General features: G+C 34.0%; 1 protein-coding gene across 3 annotated transcripts in view; it reads right to left on the minus strand.

Annotated features, from left to right (window-relative positions):
- LOC131668523 (eukaryotic translation initiation factor 6) overlaps positions 1 to 21,741 on the minus strand; it is a 295,604-nt gene that overhangs the window by 146,439 nt on the left and 127,424 nt on the right. For all 3 annotated transcript variants that reach the window (XM_058942806.1, XM_058942787.1, XM_058942797.1), the window contains exon 4: positions 16,233 to 16,408. In XM_058942806.1, coding sequence (XP_058798789.1) covers positions 16,233 to 16,408 — 176 coding nt within the window. The remainder of the gene's footprint in view (positions 1 to 16,232; positions 16,409 to 21,741) is intronic.

The raw sequence follows: 21,741 nt of genomic DNA on the forward strand, positions 1-21,741 counted from the left end.
AATATATGGGAATTTTTTTGGGTTTTTTAGAGCAACTTATGAATTTTGCATAAATTTCCTTTTTACAAAAATAAAAAAATTTTCTTGAATCGTTTTGTAAAAATTTGGGTGCAATATCTGAGTAATTATAAAGACATTTTCTTTCTTGACAATTTTTCCATAACCTCATAGTTATTGAGTAAAAAATTCATAAACATATTGACAAAAATTTTGCAATCAAGGCGCCATTTTGAAAACCCCTATGTGAAAAACCGAACCGCGAACCATGAGTCCCTAATATTCAAGCATTGATTCCACCGGTTAATGAGGTTCCGAGTCGATTTCACGAGGGAAACCTTTTCAAAACTCGATTTCAAAAAATAATATGGGTAAAAAATTCATGTTTCTTTTTGTTGAATCGCACTTTGCAATAGTAAAAAAAAAATTTTCAAAAATTTTTATGGACACCATCGGAAAGAGCAGATCTTGAACTTTCAGAATATGGTCATTCCAATTTTTTTTTAACATATTTAACGTCAGTTACAAGCTCTCAAAGACTAGGGTACCGCGAGTGGCTTTCTCGGCGGAAACGGTTTAAGAACGAATTATGACAAATAATAGAAATTCATAGATTGTGTCAAATTTTACCCATTTCTCCTGCTCGGGTCTCAAAACTTCACAAGAAAACTGTAATATAAAAGGACAGATTGATACGGCAAATTAAAATGTTCGAATTTTGCGCGAAAATTTAAGTCACTGACCAGTCATAAATAGGAGCTAAGAAAAGTCAGAATTTAAAATAATTAAAAATTGGCGCCTCAGTGGTACCAACTTTGTTTGTTAAAGATAAAATTGGCGGGAGATTCGGGAGTAAAATGATGCTATTTAAAGGAGGTGGAAAAGGGATTCGCAAGTTAACCTAAAACGACTATTACGCAAAACAAAACAAGTAGCACATACGCAAATGAAATGAGAAAATGTACTTGAAAAAAGAAAAAAAAAACAATGATTGATGAAAACGAACGCGGGAATTACATTTAAAATTAAATTAATTGTAGAAAAATAACACGGTTTGACATTGTCGATAAAATAAAATTAAAGAAAACAAAACAAGATAAAGTAAAATAAAAATAAAAATAAAATAGCCATCGCAATAACTAAACGCGAAACAATTCATAGTGATAAGAAGTGATGCAGCAAAAAATAACACCGACTGTGAGGAGTTTCTTCGAGTAGATTGTAATGTGTGGAATATAACGGTAACATTGTTGACAGGTACTTAGCAGCAAATTTTAGAAGTGTTGCAATCAGTAAGGTGTGCAGTGTGTAAAGTGTAGAGTGTAGTGGTCCTGGGGTGGAAGCTGTGTTATTGTTAGTGTTGTTAGTAGAGGTGTGTAGCTCGAAACTCGTCAAAGTTGGTGGTTTGGTGAAGGTTATGTTATAACCAGATGAGCGAATAATTCATTCACTGGCCAAAAAATTGACTAAAAGACAAGAAGTTTTAGCAGGAAGCTCAGAGGCCAGCTGGACGAATTCGCCGGATCCTCAGAAAACTATCTTGTATATACGATGGTGCAAAATATACCTGATATGTACAGAATTATATGTTCCTTAAATATTGGATTATAAACACTAGGATATGTGGAAGATGATGAGCTATTGAGATAACCCATCTAGCTCTTTTCCCTCTTAAATTATCTTCTTCTACCCTTACCTGTACAACATTTACTTCTGCTACTCGAATCAACATTTTCGTAGCTAACGCTGCGCTTACATTTGGCATATGTTTTTTATACTTGTTGATGACAGCTTTAGTAATGCGAAGAAAATCGCTTAAATTCGGCACATGTAAAGTTGGAATTACTCTACTGAAAAATTTGAATATATTTTTCAGATGCTCATTTCCAGCTTCTACTAACCATGTCGTTTTGGTAACAATCCTTGCCTGGTGCATGTCTTTAGTAGAAAAATGTCTCTGATCTCACTCTAAAAGTGATGGCATTATTGTTTTCACACCAATGGCCTGGAAAATGAGAATGGCATCACAATATCCTCAATCCAAAATACATATATCTTGTTCTTTGAACCAGTTTCTCATTCCATTAACTTCTCTATTAAACTCTCTCAGAATAATTCTCGCATTGGTAAAACATATCATTGAAATTATCTTTAGACATCGGAATTAGTACTTCAAACTGTTCGTTTTATAGACTGTTTTAATCCTTGAATTTACATTTAGTGTCTTGATTTATGTCTAATTGTAATTCCTACCAAAACGATTGTAATTCTAAGCCCTTAAGGGCATAAGGCCTATTAAAATATCTGAAACCTTAAATGAAAAGTGGAATTAGACGTCCAATTGCGCACAAATGATGATTGCAGTAAACTATATTGAGGAGGATGTAAAAATTTTTCGTTACAAAATCGTCTACTTTACAGTTTAATGTCAACCGATGTGTATTATTAGCTCCATTAGATTCATTACCAGATTTGGCTCCTAGTGACTTTTTTTATTCCCAAACCTAAAAAAGTGGCTTGCGGGACAACAATTCATCTCGAACCAGGAGGTCATAACTATTTTTCAAAATTATTTTTTTTTTTGATGACTTAAAAAACTGAAGGACGCCTGGAAAAGTGTATCGAACTAAAAGGAAATTATATTGAAAAATAAAAAAATCTACCAAAAAAAATGATTTCCTCGTACAGTGAAATTTTGACTATACTCAGTATAAAAATACTTATTACAGTTTGACAGTTATTCGTATGAAATCTATCCATTACAGACCGCGGATTGAGATTCAGTGATCCAAAAAACATACAAGTACCGTGATTCATCCAGTGACCAATAGATATCCAGTTAAAATGTAGGTATTAAAAAGATTTTTCTGATTTGACCTTCAAATGACCTTGAAAATGAAGGTTGATCTTGAGCGCAATACTATATTTCTATGTGAAATTTTATGCTGAATCAATTTCCGACGTAAAAAAAATATAGCATTCAAATTGAACAAAATATTTTCAAATTTCGGAAAATGAGAGAAATAGTAACGTAATGGACTCAATTTTTTAATGAAAAGGTAAAGTCTGTATTTTAAGATGACCGTACTCGATTCGGACTCGGAAAACCGGCCTAAAACGTTTCCGGCTTACAATTTAGGTAAATTTTGTCAACGGCATTCGAAAGAGGAGGTCAAAATCTACAAGATATGATGCTTGATAAATTTTTCATAAGATTTTTTCATTAAGAGATATGAGAATGAAAGTTAAGAAAAAATTTGTGTTATTTGGGAGGAAAAGGGTTAAAGTATCTTTTAGCGCCAATAAATTTAACTTTTATCATAATCTCTATTCATAGCTTTGAAAATTGTCTCCTGATTTTGCAAAAAATGCACACATAGTTATTCGGTAGTAGAATCAATTACAATCAATAGTAGCTTCAATTCTGATGAAATAAATGAAAAGTTTTTTCAGGTAAAAAATTATCGATTAATATCGATATATATATATATATATATATATATATATATATATATATATATATATGAAAACATTATAAATAAAAAATTATGTCTCGAGAGGAAAAATTCAATTTCATTTCCGGTCATAACATTTCTCATTTTATTATCTGAATAGGGATTTTGTTACAAAATTTGGATGTTTAAAAGAGTACTGAAACTAATTTAAATGCAAAAGGAGTGTGTAGAAGAATTATAAGAATAAAAAAATTAAATTTATACAAATATTTAATTTCGATTTATTCAAAATATGTCACTAACAAGGGAACCATCCCAACCCGAACTCACCGATTTGAATGATTTTGGGATATGTTGTAGTACTTGAAAAAAATTAGATACGTGTTTTTTTTATCAGCCCATAAGGGCTTTTAACGGGTGAAATCCACCCTGAAAAAAGCAACCCCTAAAATCAGTTTTTTTATTATTTCTCAGCATCAAATGAATATTTTTCAGTCAACTCAACGTTAAAAAATTTCTTATAAAAAGGCGCTTTTGAGGACATAACATTTATACCAAAGGGTTGCAACCCCCTTTTTAATAGGAGTAAATACACTATTTTTTGTACTGTTTTACGACATGTAATATAGTAAATCAGCTCGAGTGATTTAAAAATCGCACTGATAATGAGAAAATACTAAAATTAAATTGACGTGTTTCCGCATTAAAAAAAAATATATTAAAGGGGTGTTTCACCCCCCTAGAAACGACCCCCGTCAAACTATCAGCAGGTTAATCCACCTAACCCTGGGATAAACAAGTTTAGTCGTTTGTTATTTCTTGAAATAAATTAATCCTATGCATGAGCGAGCTACCTCAACTAACCAACCTGCCTCTAAACCACTAAACCCCCATGAACCACCTTTACCGAACCACACGCAGGCTAACCCACCTAACCCACCTAAAAGCAACTTTAGTCGTTTGTTATTTCTTGAAATAATTGAATTTTACACCATAAGCGAGTTATCCCAGCTGTATAACATACCTCTTATCCACCTACCCCTAACCTATCTAACCCCCACCCTTATAAACCACCCTTACTAAAACACAAGCAGGCTAAACCTCCTAACTCTGGGAAACACGAGTTCAGTCGTTTGTTATTTCCTGAAATAATTTAATCCTACGCCTGAGCGAGCTACCTCAACTAACCAACCTGCCTCTAACCCACCAAACCCCCATAAACCACCCTTACCCAACCAAATGTAGGCTAATAGACCTAACTTTGGGAGAATGGAGTTTATCAGTTGCTTTTTCTTAAAATAATTGTTTTCTACACCGTACGTGGATTAACCCATTTTTTTTTTAAATATATCTGTAGCTCAAACATAATATATGACAATTAAAAATATGTTTAATACATTTTATTTTAATAGTACCAAAATGGCGAGAAATATCTCGTAAAAATAAACACGATAATAACATGAGGTCTAATTATCATATATAGATCTATACATATATATTTATATTCGTATGTATATACATAAATATATTTACGTAAGAGCCATCGTACGCGATACTAAATATATTTTGACTTTTCATAATAATTCTATTTTAGCTGGTTTTTCAGCAATATAGCTGCTTTTATACCAAGCGTATTTAAAAATATTTATATATCTTGGTGAAGCAAGCTGGTTATGGACAAGAGACTGCATTTTTATGATGTTATTTCTTAAATGTAGATTCATTTCATAGTCCATCAAAATTACTTGATCTGATAAACGTCGAACGAAGTTTTTCCAGATACGAAATCCATAAACATCGAGTGGTTGGATGTTCCTTGTCGTTCCTGTGGGAATTTTTTTTATATTAACAATTTCGTTTGTCAGCATCGTTTCCCTTACAGCTTTATCGCAATGTCCACTCCAAGAGTCAAGTAAAAGTACAGATTCAGGTCCAACATTTGGGTAAAAAACTTCTTTCAACAAAATTTTAAAATGATCTAAAATAAAAAAATGTCAAAATTTTTTTGTCATTGCATTATAATATATAAAAATATACTAACTTGTCGTTAATTTTCCAGATTTAGATGCTTCCACATGCACATTTTCTGGTCTAAATAATGAAGATTCCACTATGGGACCGAATTGACCACTTTTTTCTTTTAATACTATAAAAAGTGGTGATAAAAGTTTCCCTGTTGCTGATATAGTTGGCTGAATTGTATAACTGTGCGTTGTCGATGAAACCGACTGTACCAGATATTGCACCTGCTTTTCTCCTTCGACTGCTAAAGTTCTTCCCGAGTGCATTTCTAATTGGAAACTACTCTGATCTGAATTATAAAAGTTTGCAATGCCGATTTCTGGTATACATGATTTAACATCAGCTACAAAAGCATCAGCATTAGTTTGTAGTTCTTCTTTACTTTCTAATGTTTTTTTGGTGATAAATTTATTTAATTTTCTAGATACTATTCTATGAGCTTTTTTAAATTTTCGTAACCAATTTTGAGAAGCCTTAAATCTTATATCTTCATGGCCAACAATTTTCTGAGCTTGCAATGCCCATTTCGGTATATCTCGATCATGCACTATCGTACCAGCAGCAATAGCGGCTTTTAACTTATCAAACGTGTATTGGCAAATTTGCGTAATTTTTTCTCGGTAAGTTCCATTTTTATTAATCTTTCAAAACTGTTAACATACTCTATGGAAAAACGCCTTTTCTCTTCAATAATTCTATTTGTGTTTTTGTATATTTATCTATCTTTAATTCATGCTCTACGATATTTAGTTTAGTTAAATATGAAGCCAGTTTTCCCAGAGATGATGGCATAAAACGAAACGAATCAATAAATCGAAAATTTATAGTACTACCGTCCACGTGTTTTGTGAAAGCTAGATATCTTTCCTTGTTTTCAGCTAAAACAGTCACATTTCCCTCAAGATCAGAGCTAGTAGCTATTTCTTTTATTATAAAATGATAATCATATCCAGTAAGGTTATGGAAGACGACTGGTATAAAATATGGATTCTTATAATTTAAGTTGCAGGATGCGTGAGCAGCACCTCTAAATCGGCCCGTCAAATGACAATGATCTCTAACTCTTGTTTCATCACGTTAAAAATATATTCTACAAATATGACACACTTTGCTCATCTTGAAATCCATTTGATTACGCCATGAAAGATTCATTTCTATTGCATTCTTATATATTTGATTCATTTCATCTAACAAAATCTGAAATTGTTTGATAATCCATTGTGCGGATGATTGTTCTTCATTCAGTTTTTTTCTATACATCTTAAAGACTGATTTGGAATCATCAAAACTACATTTTATATAAAGCCCCACACTAAAGGCTTCATAATCTTGGAAGGATCGTCCATTATTTACTGGTTTCAATAAGCACTCTAAATCAGCATAGATAATAAACGGAACCATTTCTTTTTGATCATAATGATTAAATTTCAGAAGAGGAAAATTAGGTAGATTAACTCTATATTTATTTTATTTTGAACAATCTGTCTCATGAATATTCAATTTTTCTTTATTATTAAAATAGTGGAGACAGCGTTCACATAGATAAATTTGTGCAGTATGTTTCGTTCCTTGACTTCTAACAAGAGCAGATAAGTTTTTAATCCATACATAGTGGAATTTTAATTTGAAATTATCATTGTTATTTGATCTATTAGATTTTTCTGTTTCATTCTCATCAATATAATCGCTTTGTAGTAACAAAAGATTTACATGCTTATCTTGTTTTAAAGTTGATATATAATATGGCGAGACTTCGAATTTAAAACCGTATTTTTTTAGTATGTATAGATTTATTGACATACTATTTAATTGTTCAAATTTAGGAATATTCTTTACCTCAACAGGAAAGTTTATATCATCGAATTTCAATTCATTTGCAAAGGGCATATAATTTTGAACACTTTCGCTATGAAATCTAGCTGGATAAAGACAGGCAAGCACAGTCCATTTAAAACATTCATTATCTGTATTTTGAACGTTGATAATTGCTTTTTTATCTACTATTTGTTTTGGTAGTTGAATATATGAGCCAGGTTTGAAAGGATTAAATTTATTTATATTAACAGTAATACCGATGATAGTTTTCAATGTCTAACCGGAATCTTTTTCTTCAAATTCTTCTAAATTTTTAAGTGTAACATCTTCAATATTTTCTGTAAACCATAATTTAAGATCTGTCGTTCTATAAATAGAAATATTTTGGGTGTTGAAATACTTTACTTGAATATCCTCTACATTATCTTTTATTACGATAAATTAAGCTGACATTTTTATATTTATTTTTAGAGCATTATGAATTGAAAGATATTTTGGTATTTGTAGTTGTAATAGTTTATTTGCTGCTTTTAAGAATGACTTTATATCTGTATGTTCTTGATTGGCTATGAATGCAGTAATGATACGTTTTTCAAATGCTGAATTTATTTCACGCCAAATAACTACGTCCCCTTCAATTTGGTTTGGAATGACTCGTAATAAATTAACATTTCCTCCGACTTTTATGGAATTATTTAAATTAATTTCGATTGAATTCAAATGAGTAGCCCATGTTTGACATCTCTGTCGTATTGCTCTACTTGAGTTAGGCCGTAACATATATTCTTCAAGAGAATTCAAAGCGGTAATTATTATATTTTTCCATCTAATTAAATCATCCTTATTAGCGTCTAAGTTGTAATAGGCTTTCCATAAATGGCGTACGGTATTTTCAAAATAAGAAATAGAAGCCATTGTAATGAAAATGCGCGTAGGATAACTAGTAATACTACTACTACTACTACTACTACTACTAGTACTACTACTACTGCTGCTTGTCACTGCTAAGAAAGCTAGTGAAGCGGGCTGTCTCGAAAGACTGCGCTCTTTTCCAATCGAGCACGGCTTTTAAGCACTATGGTGGCGTTGAAAGCAGCGGTTTCGGCGCTGTAGGTTGAAGAGGGGGTAGTCAGATGAAAGGTGGGAGGTGGGAGAGTGGGTGGTAGCTGCGCCTAGCAAGCTAGTGACGCTACACCCTCTCCGAGGGCCCACACTCAGCCAGCATAAGCTTACTAAGCGCCCTACTATCAAAGGAGAGTGACAGCGAGAGAACGGCATCTATACTATACGACGTACGCGTCTAGCAAGCTAGAGACGCTACCCCCTCTCCGAGGGCCCACACTTAGCCAGCATAAGCGCCCTACTATCGAAGGAGAGCCAGAGAAAGGGATAGAGAGAGTGAGAGACCATCATATAGTTTACCAAACACCCTACCGATAGGATTCTATAGTATCCTACCTTAACAACCTCTGTAGGTGGGTGGCTGGGTAAAGGTGGGAGGGGGGGGGGGCGGCTCTGTGGATGGGGCCCACTGACACGCGGGAGGTGTCAAACGAATATCAAATGTCCTTTCAACACTCAGCATGGGGTCTTACCTTAAATTAAAAGGTATCACTACCGCGATACCTTCATCGGGCGGCCTCATTGTGTCCCAGAGCATACACGTATCCCTTATACATTGGCGGCATCCTTTGTCGGCTGGGGCAATTCTTGGCTATTTCAAACAGTTTAAAACTTCAAATTACCAATTTTGTTCAAAGTTGGTAGACTTGTTACCTATACAGAGGTCAACATCTGTGCAGAGATTAAGATCAAAATATTGATAAGGGGCCGACTTATCAACTGTTGAAAAAATAATGTACTTTCATTTATTAATTCGGTTTCTTGGAGACTAATAAATATATGGACATGATTCTTTTTTTCAAAGACGCGGAAAGAGTTTCACTTTTAAAATGTAAATAATAAAATACCAAATCATTTATTTATGCCATTGTTATAAATAATTTTTTCAAAAAATCGACGATATCAAAAAACGATGTTTTTTTTTTAAATTTTTGTACCATCGTGTTCCTTGTCATTTTTTACATAAGAAACCGTTGAGAAAATCGAGTGCCCGCTATTAGGATTAAGATAGCACTAAAATGAAACGAACCGCGCGCGAGCCGCTCGGCCGCTCGGCAGCTCGGCCGCTCGGCTGTCTGCTACTCGTGCGGTTCCAATGTTGCTTGCTGCAATTGCCTTCTTTAAAGAATAAATAATTTCATATTCTAACAGTCTATATCTATTTATTTAAATAATATATAAATGTATTAATTAAGTAAGTAATGTAAATGAACTATTTTTTTATACAATCTGATATAATATTGAAATTAAACATTTGCTCTCTGCGTTTGAGCGGGCTTGAGACCGACACATATTTAGGATGTGGCCGCATTAAAAATGTTTTTTTATCGGACCTACACCATAATACTCTTAATAAGTTATTTACAAGTAATTTTACAAAAAAAAACCCTTTAAATTATGCGTCTTATTTCAAATTCAGAAGAGTATGAAGTTTTTCTTACTTTAATTTCCATTGTATTGTCATCACTAACTGGAATGAATGCATGCAGTGATTGTGTTCCTTGTATAGTAAGAGCATCTTTTAATTGACTATACATGTTACTTTCAAAAATTTCATATTCTTCTTGACTACAGTAAATATACGTTATTTTAGGCATAGCTTGCTTCGCCCATTTGTAAAATTCTGCAGAATTACTTATGATTTTACCGAGCAAGCTTTCTCGTCGAGCTAATCTTTTTATACCTCCACCAATTCCATCACACGGACTTATAACCATGACAACTTGCAAAAAAATGCCACTCTGCTCTAATAGAATAAATGCTGTAATGTCGAACAAAGTTTAGAAAATTCATTCTATTTTTATATTGGCTTTCGGCACCGTCACTAACATAAATAATTTTTTTTACAGTATTTTGACATGTATTTTTGATGCAACTTATTTTTGTATACAACGGAAATTAAAGTAAGAAAAACTTCATACTCTTCTGAATTTGAAATAAGACGCATAATTTAGAGGGTTTTTTTTTGTAAAATTACTTGTAAATAACTTATTAAGAGTATTATGGTGTAGGTCCGATAAAAAAACATTTTCAATGCGGCCGCATCCTAAATATGCGTCGGTCTCAAGCCCGCTCAAACACAGAGAGCAAATGTTTAATTTCAATATTATATCAGATTGTATAAAAAATAGTTCATTTACATTACTTACTTAATTAATACATTTATATATTATTTAAATAAATAGATATAGACTGTTAGAATATGAAATTATTTATTCTTTAAAGAAGGCAATTGCAGCAAGCAACGTTGGAACCGCACGAGTAGCAGACGGCCGAGCGGCTAGCGCGCGGTTCGTTTCATTTTAGTGCTATCTTAATCCTAATAGTGGGCACTCGATTTTCTCAACGGTTTCTTATGTAAAAAATGACAAGGAACACGATGGTACAAAAATTAAAAAAAAAAACATCGTTTTTTGAAAAAATTATTTATAACAATGGCATAAATAAATGATTTGGTATTTTATTATTTACATTTTAAAAGTGAAACTCTTTCCGCGTCTTTAAAAAAAAGAATCATGTCCATCTCTTTATTAGTCTCCGAGAAACCGAATTAATAAAAAAAAGTCCAATATTTATTCAACAGTTGATAAGTCGGCCCCGTATCAATATTTTGATCTAAAACTCTGCACAGATGTTGACATCTGTATAGGTAACAAGTCTACCAACTTTGAACAAAATTGATGATTTGAAGTTTTAAACTGTTTGAAATAGCCAAGAATTGCCCGGTTCCTTTGTGTCCCAGAACATACATTGCTTATCTACTATGCACCACTGCTCCATATCATCACGCTATGCTACGATGGGATACTTTAGTTATAAGTATAGTTTTATATTTCTGTCAATCTGAAATCAGTACTTATGTTACGTTAGTCCGTATCCGAAAAGAGGTCAGTTTTGCACCGTGAGATTAGGTTCCGAGTATCAGGAACAAACTTGACTTAAGTGCTCATGAACTTTGTTGGTGTTAATAAAAAAGTTTTTATAGGTTTTTTTTAAAACAAATGAATTAGTCAACTTGAAACTTTTTCAGAATATCCATCGTATATAAACAAAGAGTCATTTTAAACTTTTCTAACGTTAACAAGCATTTTCTGTAAGTTTACACTTTACATAGAAGAGGGAAACCAAACCGCAAGCTCTCTAGCCTTATAAACAATTTTTGTAATTATAAGTCTTTTAAAAAACGGGTGTTTTAGAATTTCTTTAAAATATCTAGAGACGTAGTAAATCACAAAAAAACTGAAACTAAGTGTAAAAAAAAAGTTAAATTCCTTTATTTTTTTAATGTGCTAAAAAGCCGAAAAAATTTTTTTCTTTATTTCTTTATTTTGACTTTATTTTCGTATTCTTGGACACAAAATGAAACTTTTTTTTCTTTGGCATTTTTTCCCAAAACGTACGCAAGTCAAAGTAATTGAGGATTGGAAAAAAAGGTTGCTTTTTACAAAAAATGTCGTAACTCGGTTAAAAAATATCGGATAGAACCCCGCGGGAGCTCATTTAAAATGAAAAGACATTACCCTCTGAACTCCTCAGGTCGATTTGCCCTCAACCGCCTGGTTCTAAATTGGCATTGATTTAAGTCGAGGTTAAAAAAATTGAAATTTTCTCTAAGGCAGAATAATATGTAAATATAACAATATTAACTGAGTAAATTTAACCGCGAAACTTATTGCAGCGACGGGACGCAAATTGATCTTCGCTTTATCTTGCATGCCTACGGCGGTAATTACCTATTTGTGCACACCTTGTACTTCTCGCTCTAATGACGGTTCTTACAAATTTATTAATGAATTTTTATTTCAACTGGAAACCATGCACCTTTCAGTAGTAGAATTATGGTTGTTTTTAAATGTTGAAAGCATCTGAATCCGGGACGAACGTTGTACATGTTTCATCTTGTAACGATGTCACAAGCAATTTTTATTATATAGATTCGTTCCGATTCAAAGACGTACGCATCTCATATATTTTTGTCAGTCATTTCGATGTACTAAAATAATCTGGGTTTAGCGCAGGAGTCGCGCGTGTTTTAACTTAGGAGCAGTAATAATTGCCGCACTCTAAAAATAGCGGCATGCTATCAATTAATGGTAAACGTTAATCGTTAGACGCTGATCGTGTTCATACATACCGCATCGCGACTATTTTATTTTGTAATCGACAGGATTCTCGACCTCAGAAAGATCTCTATTTCGTACTTTCTGAATAGACGAGCGGCAGATTTTTTTCATACAGGCTCTCTCATGCGTATATACGTCACAAAATGCATGTCCGGCATGTTATTTAGTAGCTAGAGTAGTCATGCCTCTTTTTCCCGCATAAATAACACAACCCGACATCTAAAAAAATTCAGAATCACGATAGTTTATTTCTAAAGGTATTCGATGCGCTGAATCTGAATCTGGTTCAGAATTGATCCATCGTCCAAGGTTCCTGAAATATCGTAACCTAAAAGTATAAAAATCACGATTATCTGCTTTGTGCGCGGTTATGTAATCCTGTAAATAAATTTTTTTTTCCAAACACCCATGAAAAAGCAATATTTATTTTCTTCAAATCCCATTTTTTGAATTAAAAATATCTGTTTCTTTCATTTAAATATCATTGGTTCACATGAAGTATTTTAGCAGTTTTGCAACATCACAATCACACAATACAGGGATTCAGAGGTCCTGACTTATATGATCACCAGTTATAAGAATCAAGAGTTAAAGTAATTTAGGTTTAAGAGTGTGGGGTTATATTCTTGCAGGTTACAGAAGTCGGAGGTTATGGCAATTGGGATTGAACTGTCCAAAATACGAGGATCGTTCAATCAATCCGAGACTTTAAATAAATAAACACTATTTATTAAAATAATTCCAAATTATTTTTCAACATAGTCCCCTTTTAATTATATACATTTATTATAACGGTGCTGAAATCTACGGTTTCGACTGATTTCTGCTTAGATAAAACCCTATGAGCTCGCTTGTTATCAGCTCTGACCAAGCGCGACACCCATCTTGCAAACAACTTTCGCATGTCCAAACATTTATGTAAAATATTCCATGTGCATCCTAATGAAATATTAAGAGCCTCACTGATCTTACGCACCTTCAATCGATGATTGGCGAATACAATATCATAATCTTTATCAATCATGTGTTGAGTAGTCATCTCTTTTAGATGGTTCAGCATCACTTGTGCTTTTACGTCAACAACGAAATTCAGTAAACCACTTTTGAATCATACCATGTGATAGAGCAGAGTCTCCATAATATTTCCTGAGCTTTTCTTCAGTTTCTTTGATTGATTTTCTCCGTATGAAATAATATTTAATAAGCACAAGAAACTCATTTTTTCCATGTTTTTGTTTATACAATGAAAAACTAAATTCAAATGATTGTAAAAGATATCCAAACGAACGCATTAACTTAGAACTTTGTATACACTCTTATACTAGATGGAAATTTCTTACAGTGTAAAATACGTGACAATAACATTATCATCTTCCGAAAAGTCACGGACTTATTGAACGATTCTCGTATGCTAGGACATACGAGGTGTGATCAAAAAGTAAGGTGAATTTTGAAATTTAGCGGGCTATGTCCGTTAGATCTTCGACTTTTTTATTTGGTTATGTCGGTACACTCGTCTAGAACATACGTTCCAAATTTCAGCTTTGTAGTATGTTTGGTTTGTTTGTGAGAGGCATCAAGGTTAGAAGTGTTTTGCGTGCTCCACGATTTGCTGCTGTCTAAAAAAATGGATCAAAGAGTTTGCATTAAATTTTGTGTGAAAAATGGAATCAAATGTTCCAAAACACTTGAAATGCTGAAAGTGGCATACGGTGAGTCTACTTTAAGCCAAAAAAATGTTTACAAGTGGTATAAACTCTTCCAAGAAGGCCGAGAAGACACCGACGACGAACCTCGTTCTGGACGCCCCAGCACATCAACAACTGATGAGAATGTTGAAGGAGTGAAGAAAATAGTGTTGGGAAATCGTCGAATTACCATTAGAGAAATTGCTGATGATATTGGCATCTCATTTGGTTCGTGCCAATCAATTTTGACGAGTGTTTTAGACATGAGACGTGTGTCAGCGAAGTTTGTTCCGAAATTGCTCAATTTCGACCAAAAGAAACGTCGCATGAGCATCGCCCAAGAGCTACTGAATGACGTCAACGATGATCCAGACTTACTCAACAGGGTTATAACAGGTGACGAAACATGGGTATACGGATATGACGTCGAGACTAAGACTCAATCGTCCCAGTGGAGGCATTCTGGATCACCAAGACCAAAAAAAGCACGCCAAGTTCGATCAAATGTAAAGGTTTTGCTTACAGTTTTCTTTGACTGCAGGGGCGTGGTGCATCATGAGTTCTTGCCACAGGGTAGAACAGTAAATAAGGAATATTACCTGCAAGTTATGCGCAATTTGCGCGAAGCAATCCGCCAGAAACGTCCGAATTTGTGGAAAAATAAAAATTGGCTTTTGCACCATGATAACGCCCCTGCTCACACATCGTTGCTTGTGCGCGAATTTTTGGCTAAAACCAACACAGTAACGATGCCACAGGCACCGTATTCCCCAGATCTGCCCCCCTGTGACTTCTTCTTGTTCCCAAAACTGAAGAGGCCCATGAAAGGACGGCGTTTTGCCACGATTGAGGAGATAAAGACGGCATCGAAGGATGAACTAAACAAGATCACAAAAAATTATTTTTTGAAATGCTTTGAGGATTGGAAAAAGCGTTGGCACAAGTGCATTATATCCGAGGGGGATTACTTTGAAGGAGATAAAATAAAAATTGATGAATAAATAAATATTTTTTGAGAAAAATAAAAATTCACCTTACTTTTTGATCACACCTCGTATATTTAACGATTAGCCTGTTATAATGTTGTTGAGGAATTGCTAAAGTGCGTAACTTGAATTAATAACATATCGATGAAGAAAAAAGATAACTCTAATTCGAAAAATGGGTTATGATAAGCAAGAAAGGTGTATTCTTAATTCTCTTATTATTTTTGTAAAAAGAAATTATTCACGGTATTCCACGAACATAACCGATCGTTATATTCGCAGTTTTAGGTTAGGAGATCTCAAAAACCTTAGATGATGAATCAATTCTGAAGCCAGATTCGGATTGAACGCTGCAAGAACTTATGGAAATATACTATCGCGTTTCTGTGTTTTTTCCATTCCGAAACTTTGTCGGCCTGTTAATTTGTAAAGTGCTGCGCTGAAATGTAATTTCAAATGGACGACTTTTCTATTACAAATGTGAATATAATATAGACGATATTTATGTATGGGTTAAATTAACGAGGCGGCATCAATGAAGTTTCGTTTGAATCAAAATTATTAAATAAATATGGACCATTTTCAGAAGACGACGTCTAAGTCTGGGTTTCCTTTAAGATGACCTGAAACAATACACGAAACGAAGCATCTACTGTGGATCGAAATGGTTCTTCCCAGTCCAAAATTCTAATATATATAATTCGTATACTTTTCGACTTTCCCTTTTACAGATTCCATTTATATGAATTATAACCAAGGTTGTATGCATGACCGAGTATTAAAATCAATGCGGGTTATGACAACTTCTTCACCATAAAACTATTCCTAAAAATTACACACAAACAACTCGAGAATATTATACACTCCTTTCAAGAAAGAAATTTTGAAAGATTATTGTTTCGACTTATTCAATTAATGTAATTATCCACCATGCAATAAATTTGAACGTTAAACAAATATTCCGTTTTTGAGGGCTCTATCTTAAAACTATATTAATTAAAATGTATATCAGTTCAATCTTACCCTATCTAAATCAGGATGTACTAATGCCACATAGTCATTGCAGGCGATGATATTACCTAAAGCAGATAATCTTTCTTCAACTCTGTGAACTTTGATATTATCAGAGAGTGAGTTTCGAATTTGCTGCAACTCAGTATCTGTTGCAGTATTTGGCACCAGTAATCCATTTTTATTTCCTACAACAAATATAATATGTGCTGAATTATTAAATACGATCAAAATAATGTTTTCAGAATTTGGAGACAAATAAGAAGTTTTTGAGCCAAAAATTAATTACTAGATGGGCATGTACTTAGGATTGGATATAATTATGGACTATCGACGCCTTATTGCATATTTATAAAGAAATAAATCAAATTTTTGAATATTTATACACAAGATTTCAATTCTTCAAATAATTATTTCCCTATACATGTAACACCTCCGAAGGTTCTTTAAAAAATGTCTATCCATATCCTACATACCACATAGGTTAAATATTAAAAAATATAAAAAAACCAACCTCTAACGCGTTGAGTATATTTCAACGAAATAACGAGTGTTCATGCATTGGCTTAAAATATGAGCATGTGAAAAGATAGCCTCTAATATTTTAACTAACTAGAGCAATTAGTGTTTTCCATTTTATCAAATTTACGGATGTATTGGAAAGGGAGAAGCTTTTTAAAAAAAATCCATGGTGACATTTTTCCAGTAAATCAAAAGTTAAAATGTATTTAACGAGCTTAAGATAATCCATAACTCAGTAAATTGAAGCCTGCAATGTCTCGGTCGGTCGGGCGATGGACTCGCACCCGGTAGGCCCGGGTTCGATTCCTAGTCCCTGCTGATTGATCCAAGCACCACTGAAAAAGGAAAAAGTTTCATGTGCTTTGTTCTCAAACACATGCAAGCCTGCGTTGCTCATTAGCACTGATGCAGCAGAAATAGAGCGAGATTAAAAAAATCTCAGTAAATTAATTGTAATGTAAAAAAAATAAGGATGCTATTTTAAAAATGAATGAAGACATGCAGCATTCTGTTTGGTTGATACATAAAGAGAGCGCAAAAATGTTCATTTTATAATACTTTGAAACACAAATGTCACACATGGGCAATTCTTGGCTATTTCAAACAGTTTAAAACATCAAATCACCAATTTTGTTCAAAGTTGGTAGACTTGTTACCTATACCGAAGTCAACATCTGTGCAGAGTTTTAGATCAAAATATTGATAAGGGACCGACTTATCAACTGTTGAAAAAATATTGGACTTTTGTTTATTAATTCGATTTCTCGGAGACTAATAAAGATATGGACATGATTCTGTTTTTAAAAGACGCGAAAAGAGTTTCACTTTTAAAATGTAATGTAACGGGGTAGCAATCCGTTTATTTAATTATGTGCGCGATCGCATGGAAGAGCGCGCGGGATTATCTACACGTTCAAATTCGAAAATCGGAGAGCAGGAGGGAATGGGTGTCAGTCAACCAACTATTTACCAGTGAGAAATAACTACATCAGAATTACGATCAATATCACAAACGAGATCGTTTATTGCCTCTTCATTCTACACTGTGTTCGGCCCGCGTGTTTATGTTTACAAAGCGCGCGCGCGACAATAACATACAGAGTCGTATCGCTCGCCGCTCTTTGTCCGCCGAGTTATTACATGCACGTTTCTTATTGAGTACGAGAGATTAGCTATTAGCAATTCTATTACGATCGCGAAATTAAGCTGGCCAGCTTACCTTATTAGCAGTCGCACGGAGAACGAAAGAAAAAGTTCGAGATAACGTCTCGGGGAAATCTGCGTCTGATCGAGCGGATCACGCTTTTGGTTTCGCCCTCGATGGCGAAACCCCGCACTCACGCTCACTTGCACACGCTCGTCTCGGTTATGCGAAGGCAAGGCTCCTGTCGCTCCTTATCTATTCGTCTCTGCACTCCGGAAAAACTCGGGAAAAACTTTCTTTCTTGGTTGATTGCGGCTGGAGGTATCGGTAGCTAATCCTCGACTGGTTCATTTTCGTGCGCGCGCGTTCCGTCCCGTTGCGTGCCGAATTCCCTCATTACATTTTCCCCGACCGGTAGGTGCTGTCCTCGCAGGCAGCCGCGTGGTTGGGTCGTTAGCGCTAATAAGATGTTCACCGTCACAGTAAATAGCAAAATACCAAATCATTTATTTATGTCATTGTTATAAACAATTTTTTCAAAAAATCGACGATATCTCAAAAAACGATATTTCTTTTTTAATTTTTGCACCATCGTGTTCCTTGTCATTTTTTACATAAGAAACCGTTGAAAAAATCAAGTGCCCGCTATTAGGATTAAGACAGCACTAAAATGAAACGAACCGCCCGCTAGCCGCTCGAACGTCCGCTACTCGTGCGGTTCCAACGTTGCTTGCTGCAGTTGCCTTTAAGGAATAAATAATTTCATATTCTATCAGTCTATATGTATTTATTCAAATAATATATAAATATAAATTATATTAGTAATCTTGATCTTAGGAGTCGTCCCTATATAGATTACTAATATAATTATCAAACATCAGGAGTGGAAAAAATTAACAATAATTTATATATAAATATAAAGTTAATTAAATAAGTAATTAAATTTCAAATAAATTTAATGACTTATTTACTTAATATAACGTAATATAAAGTAATATAATTAATATATATGGACTATTGTTTTGTACAATCTGAAACAACATTGTATGAAACATTTTCTCTGTGCGTTTGATCAGGCGTGAGAATGACGTATATTCAAAAATATATGGTAGAACATAGGTTAGAACAAATTACTTGAAATTAACTTATTAAGAGTATTATGGTGTAGGTCCGATAAAAAAACATTTTTAATGCGGCCGCTTCGTTTATATGCGCCGGTCTCAAGCCCGATCTTACGCAGAGATCAAATGTTTAATTTCAATATTATATCAGATTGTATAAAAAAATAGTTCATTTACATTACTTACTTAATTAATACATTTATATATTATTTAAATAAATAGATATAGACTGATAGAATATGAAATTATTTATTCCTTAAAGGCAATCGCAGCAAGGAATGTTGGAACCGCACAAGTAGCGGACGTTCGAGCGGCTAGCGGGCGGTTCGTTTCATTTTAGCGCTGTCTTAATCCTCATAGCGGGTACTTGATTTTCTCAACGCTTTCTTATGTAAAAAATGACAAGGAACACGATGGTGCAAAAATTAAAAAAAAAAGTATAATTTTTTGAGATATCGTTGATTTTTTGAAAAAATTGTTTATAACAATGACATAAATAAATGATTTGGTATTTTACTATTTACATTTTAAAAGTGAAACTCTTTTCGCGTCTTTTAAAAAAAAAATCATGTCCATATTTTTATTAGTCTCCGAAAAATCGAATGAATAAAAAAAAGTCCAATATTTTTTCAACAGTTGATAAGTCGGCCCCTTATCAATATTTTGATCTAAAACCCTGCAAACATGCTGACCTCTGTATAGGTAACAAGTCTACCAACTTTGAATAAAATTGGTGATTTGACGTTTTAAACTGTTTGAAATAGCCAAGAATTGCCCACATGTAAAAATAATAAATTTATATTCAGTGATAAATTATATTTATAAAAAATTAATACGTATAACATTCTCCAAGAAAAAAATTCTTCTTCAAATAGTATTGATACCGTAACGGAACATGTAATCTATTTTTAGATGGTTTTGAACATTATCATTGTTTATAATTTCCTCATTATGTGGTAGCTGATCTCTAATTGATTACTAAATTTAATAAATACAGGATGTGGATATATTCTTCTCTGTTATTTTAAAGTTCGTATTCAAGTTATATTTATGTATTCTAGGATATACTTTTTTGGATTCATGGTCAATAATTTGTTAATATATTTTTTCTAAATGTTGATCTTATATACTTGTCAATATCTACCATTTATAGGCTTCTTCGAAAGTAGATGGTTGTTTAATATCGACTAAAATAACAATATCCTTTGGTATTCGATTAATAAACATCTTAAGAACTGACGCGTGTAAAGGCGCCATCGTTGTTGAGTCATAAGTCTTGCCCTATTAGTCTTTCAAGGCGATTTCTGCCCTTTTATTCTGTAAAATTTGTAACAAGGTGGCGGGGACGAGAAAATGGATAGAAGGGATTTCCTCGGCCTCGTCCGCCGTCGACAACTGTGGCGGCGAGCGCTCGCACAGAGGGGAATCAGTCAATGCCAAAAAATGGGATTTGAAGTGAAAACACACACACACACACACCAAGCTGAAGGTATGAAGCGACCCGTGCCGATATAGCCGAGATTTAGAGAGACCAATAACCGAGAGACATAAACTGAACCTTGGGAGCACCCTGCGAAACTGCCTCGTATTTAGCTTTGTGTCACACATAGAGGGCTTTGGTTCCACTCTGCGTGGGATCGACGACAATTTCCCTAGCTGCTCGTGGGATCATCATGCAAGATATAAAGGAAAGCCCTAAAATGAAGAGATGGACAAGTTGGATCCATCAAAGAACAGAAATGGAGGACATCCCAATGCAGGAGGAAAGAAGAAGGAACCAACCTGGTAGAAGCTCTGGATAGAAATTGAGCGAAAGGAGGAGTCTGAACAAGACTTGCTCAATCAGGTGGGGAAAAAGATGGCAGAGATATATGAAGTAACCAGCACTGCCAATAATATTCATAAGGTTGTGAAGAACGAACAGTAGTATGTCAAGAAGCTGATGAGTAGGCTTAAGAGGAGTAGAGAGAAAACCCAGCGAGAAAAAGAAAAGTTCAGAAGGGAACTCGAGAGGGCAGTTGAACAACTTGGAGGAATGAAAAGCCAGAAAAGACCAGCAAACGGCCCACCTACAGCGAGTAGAACGCCGAAAGAGAAAAGATGTCCTTTTCAGGATAGTCAAAAGTTTCTATTCATTCTTAGTTTTTCTTATTCCGATCAATTTTTGTCTGAATTCTTCCATAACAAGTTTTCTGTCACTCCCTTTTGTTTTCGAGATATCCAAATCAATTTCTATGATGTCTCATCGAGGTTGTAAAAATGATCCCGACAAGTACTGTTACATTTACGAATTATATATTATCTCAAAGTAAAGTAAAACCATCAAAGATTGTATAAAAGATACATATAAGAATTATTTCGGTTATTCAATCGTGAATCATGGGTGAATTTTCTTCTCGTTTAATATTAACACGGTTTAATATTAACACATAAATATGAGTCTAACTCACAAAACTTTCATTTAGTTCCGCCACTATCTGGTGTGAGCTTCGCAGTCCTGATGACTTATTTTGGTTTGATTGATCTGACAGGTTTTAATACTAAAGATAAATTTTCTGCATCTTATCTCAACGTCTCTTCCGTTACCAAACCAGTTTCACTGGAATTTTCTGACTGTGAGGAGTCATTGACTCTTGAGGAAAAACATTTTCTCGTGAATCTTCCAAAAACTCGAAACAAACGAGAAACATTAATGAGGAAGAAGATGAACAAGCAGATGAAAGTGTACATTTCA

The sequence above is a fragment of the Phymastichus coffea genome, unplaced genomic scaffold (genome assembly GCF_024137745.1).
Source record: "Phymastichus coffea isolate CEN01 unplaced genomic scaffold, Cenicafe_Pcof_1.1 PCOF00006, whole genome shotgun sequence".
Classification (NCBI taxonomy): domain Eukaryota; kingdom Metazoa; phylum Arthropoda; class Insecta; order Hymenoptera; family Eulophidae; genus Phymastichus; species Phymastichus coffea.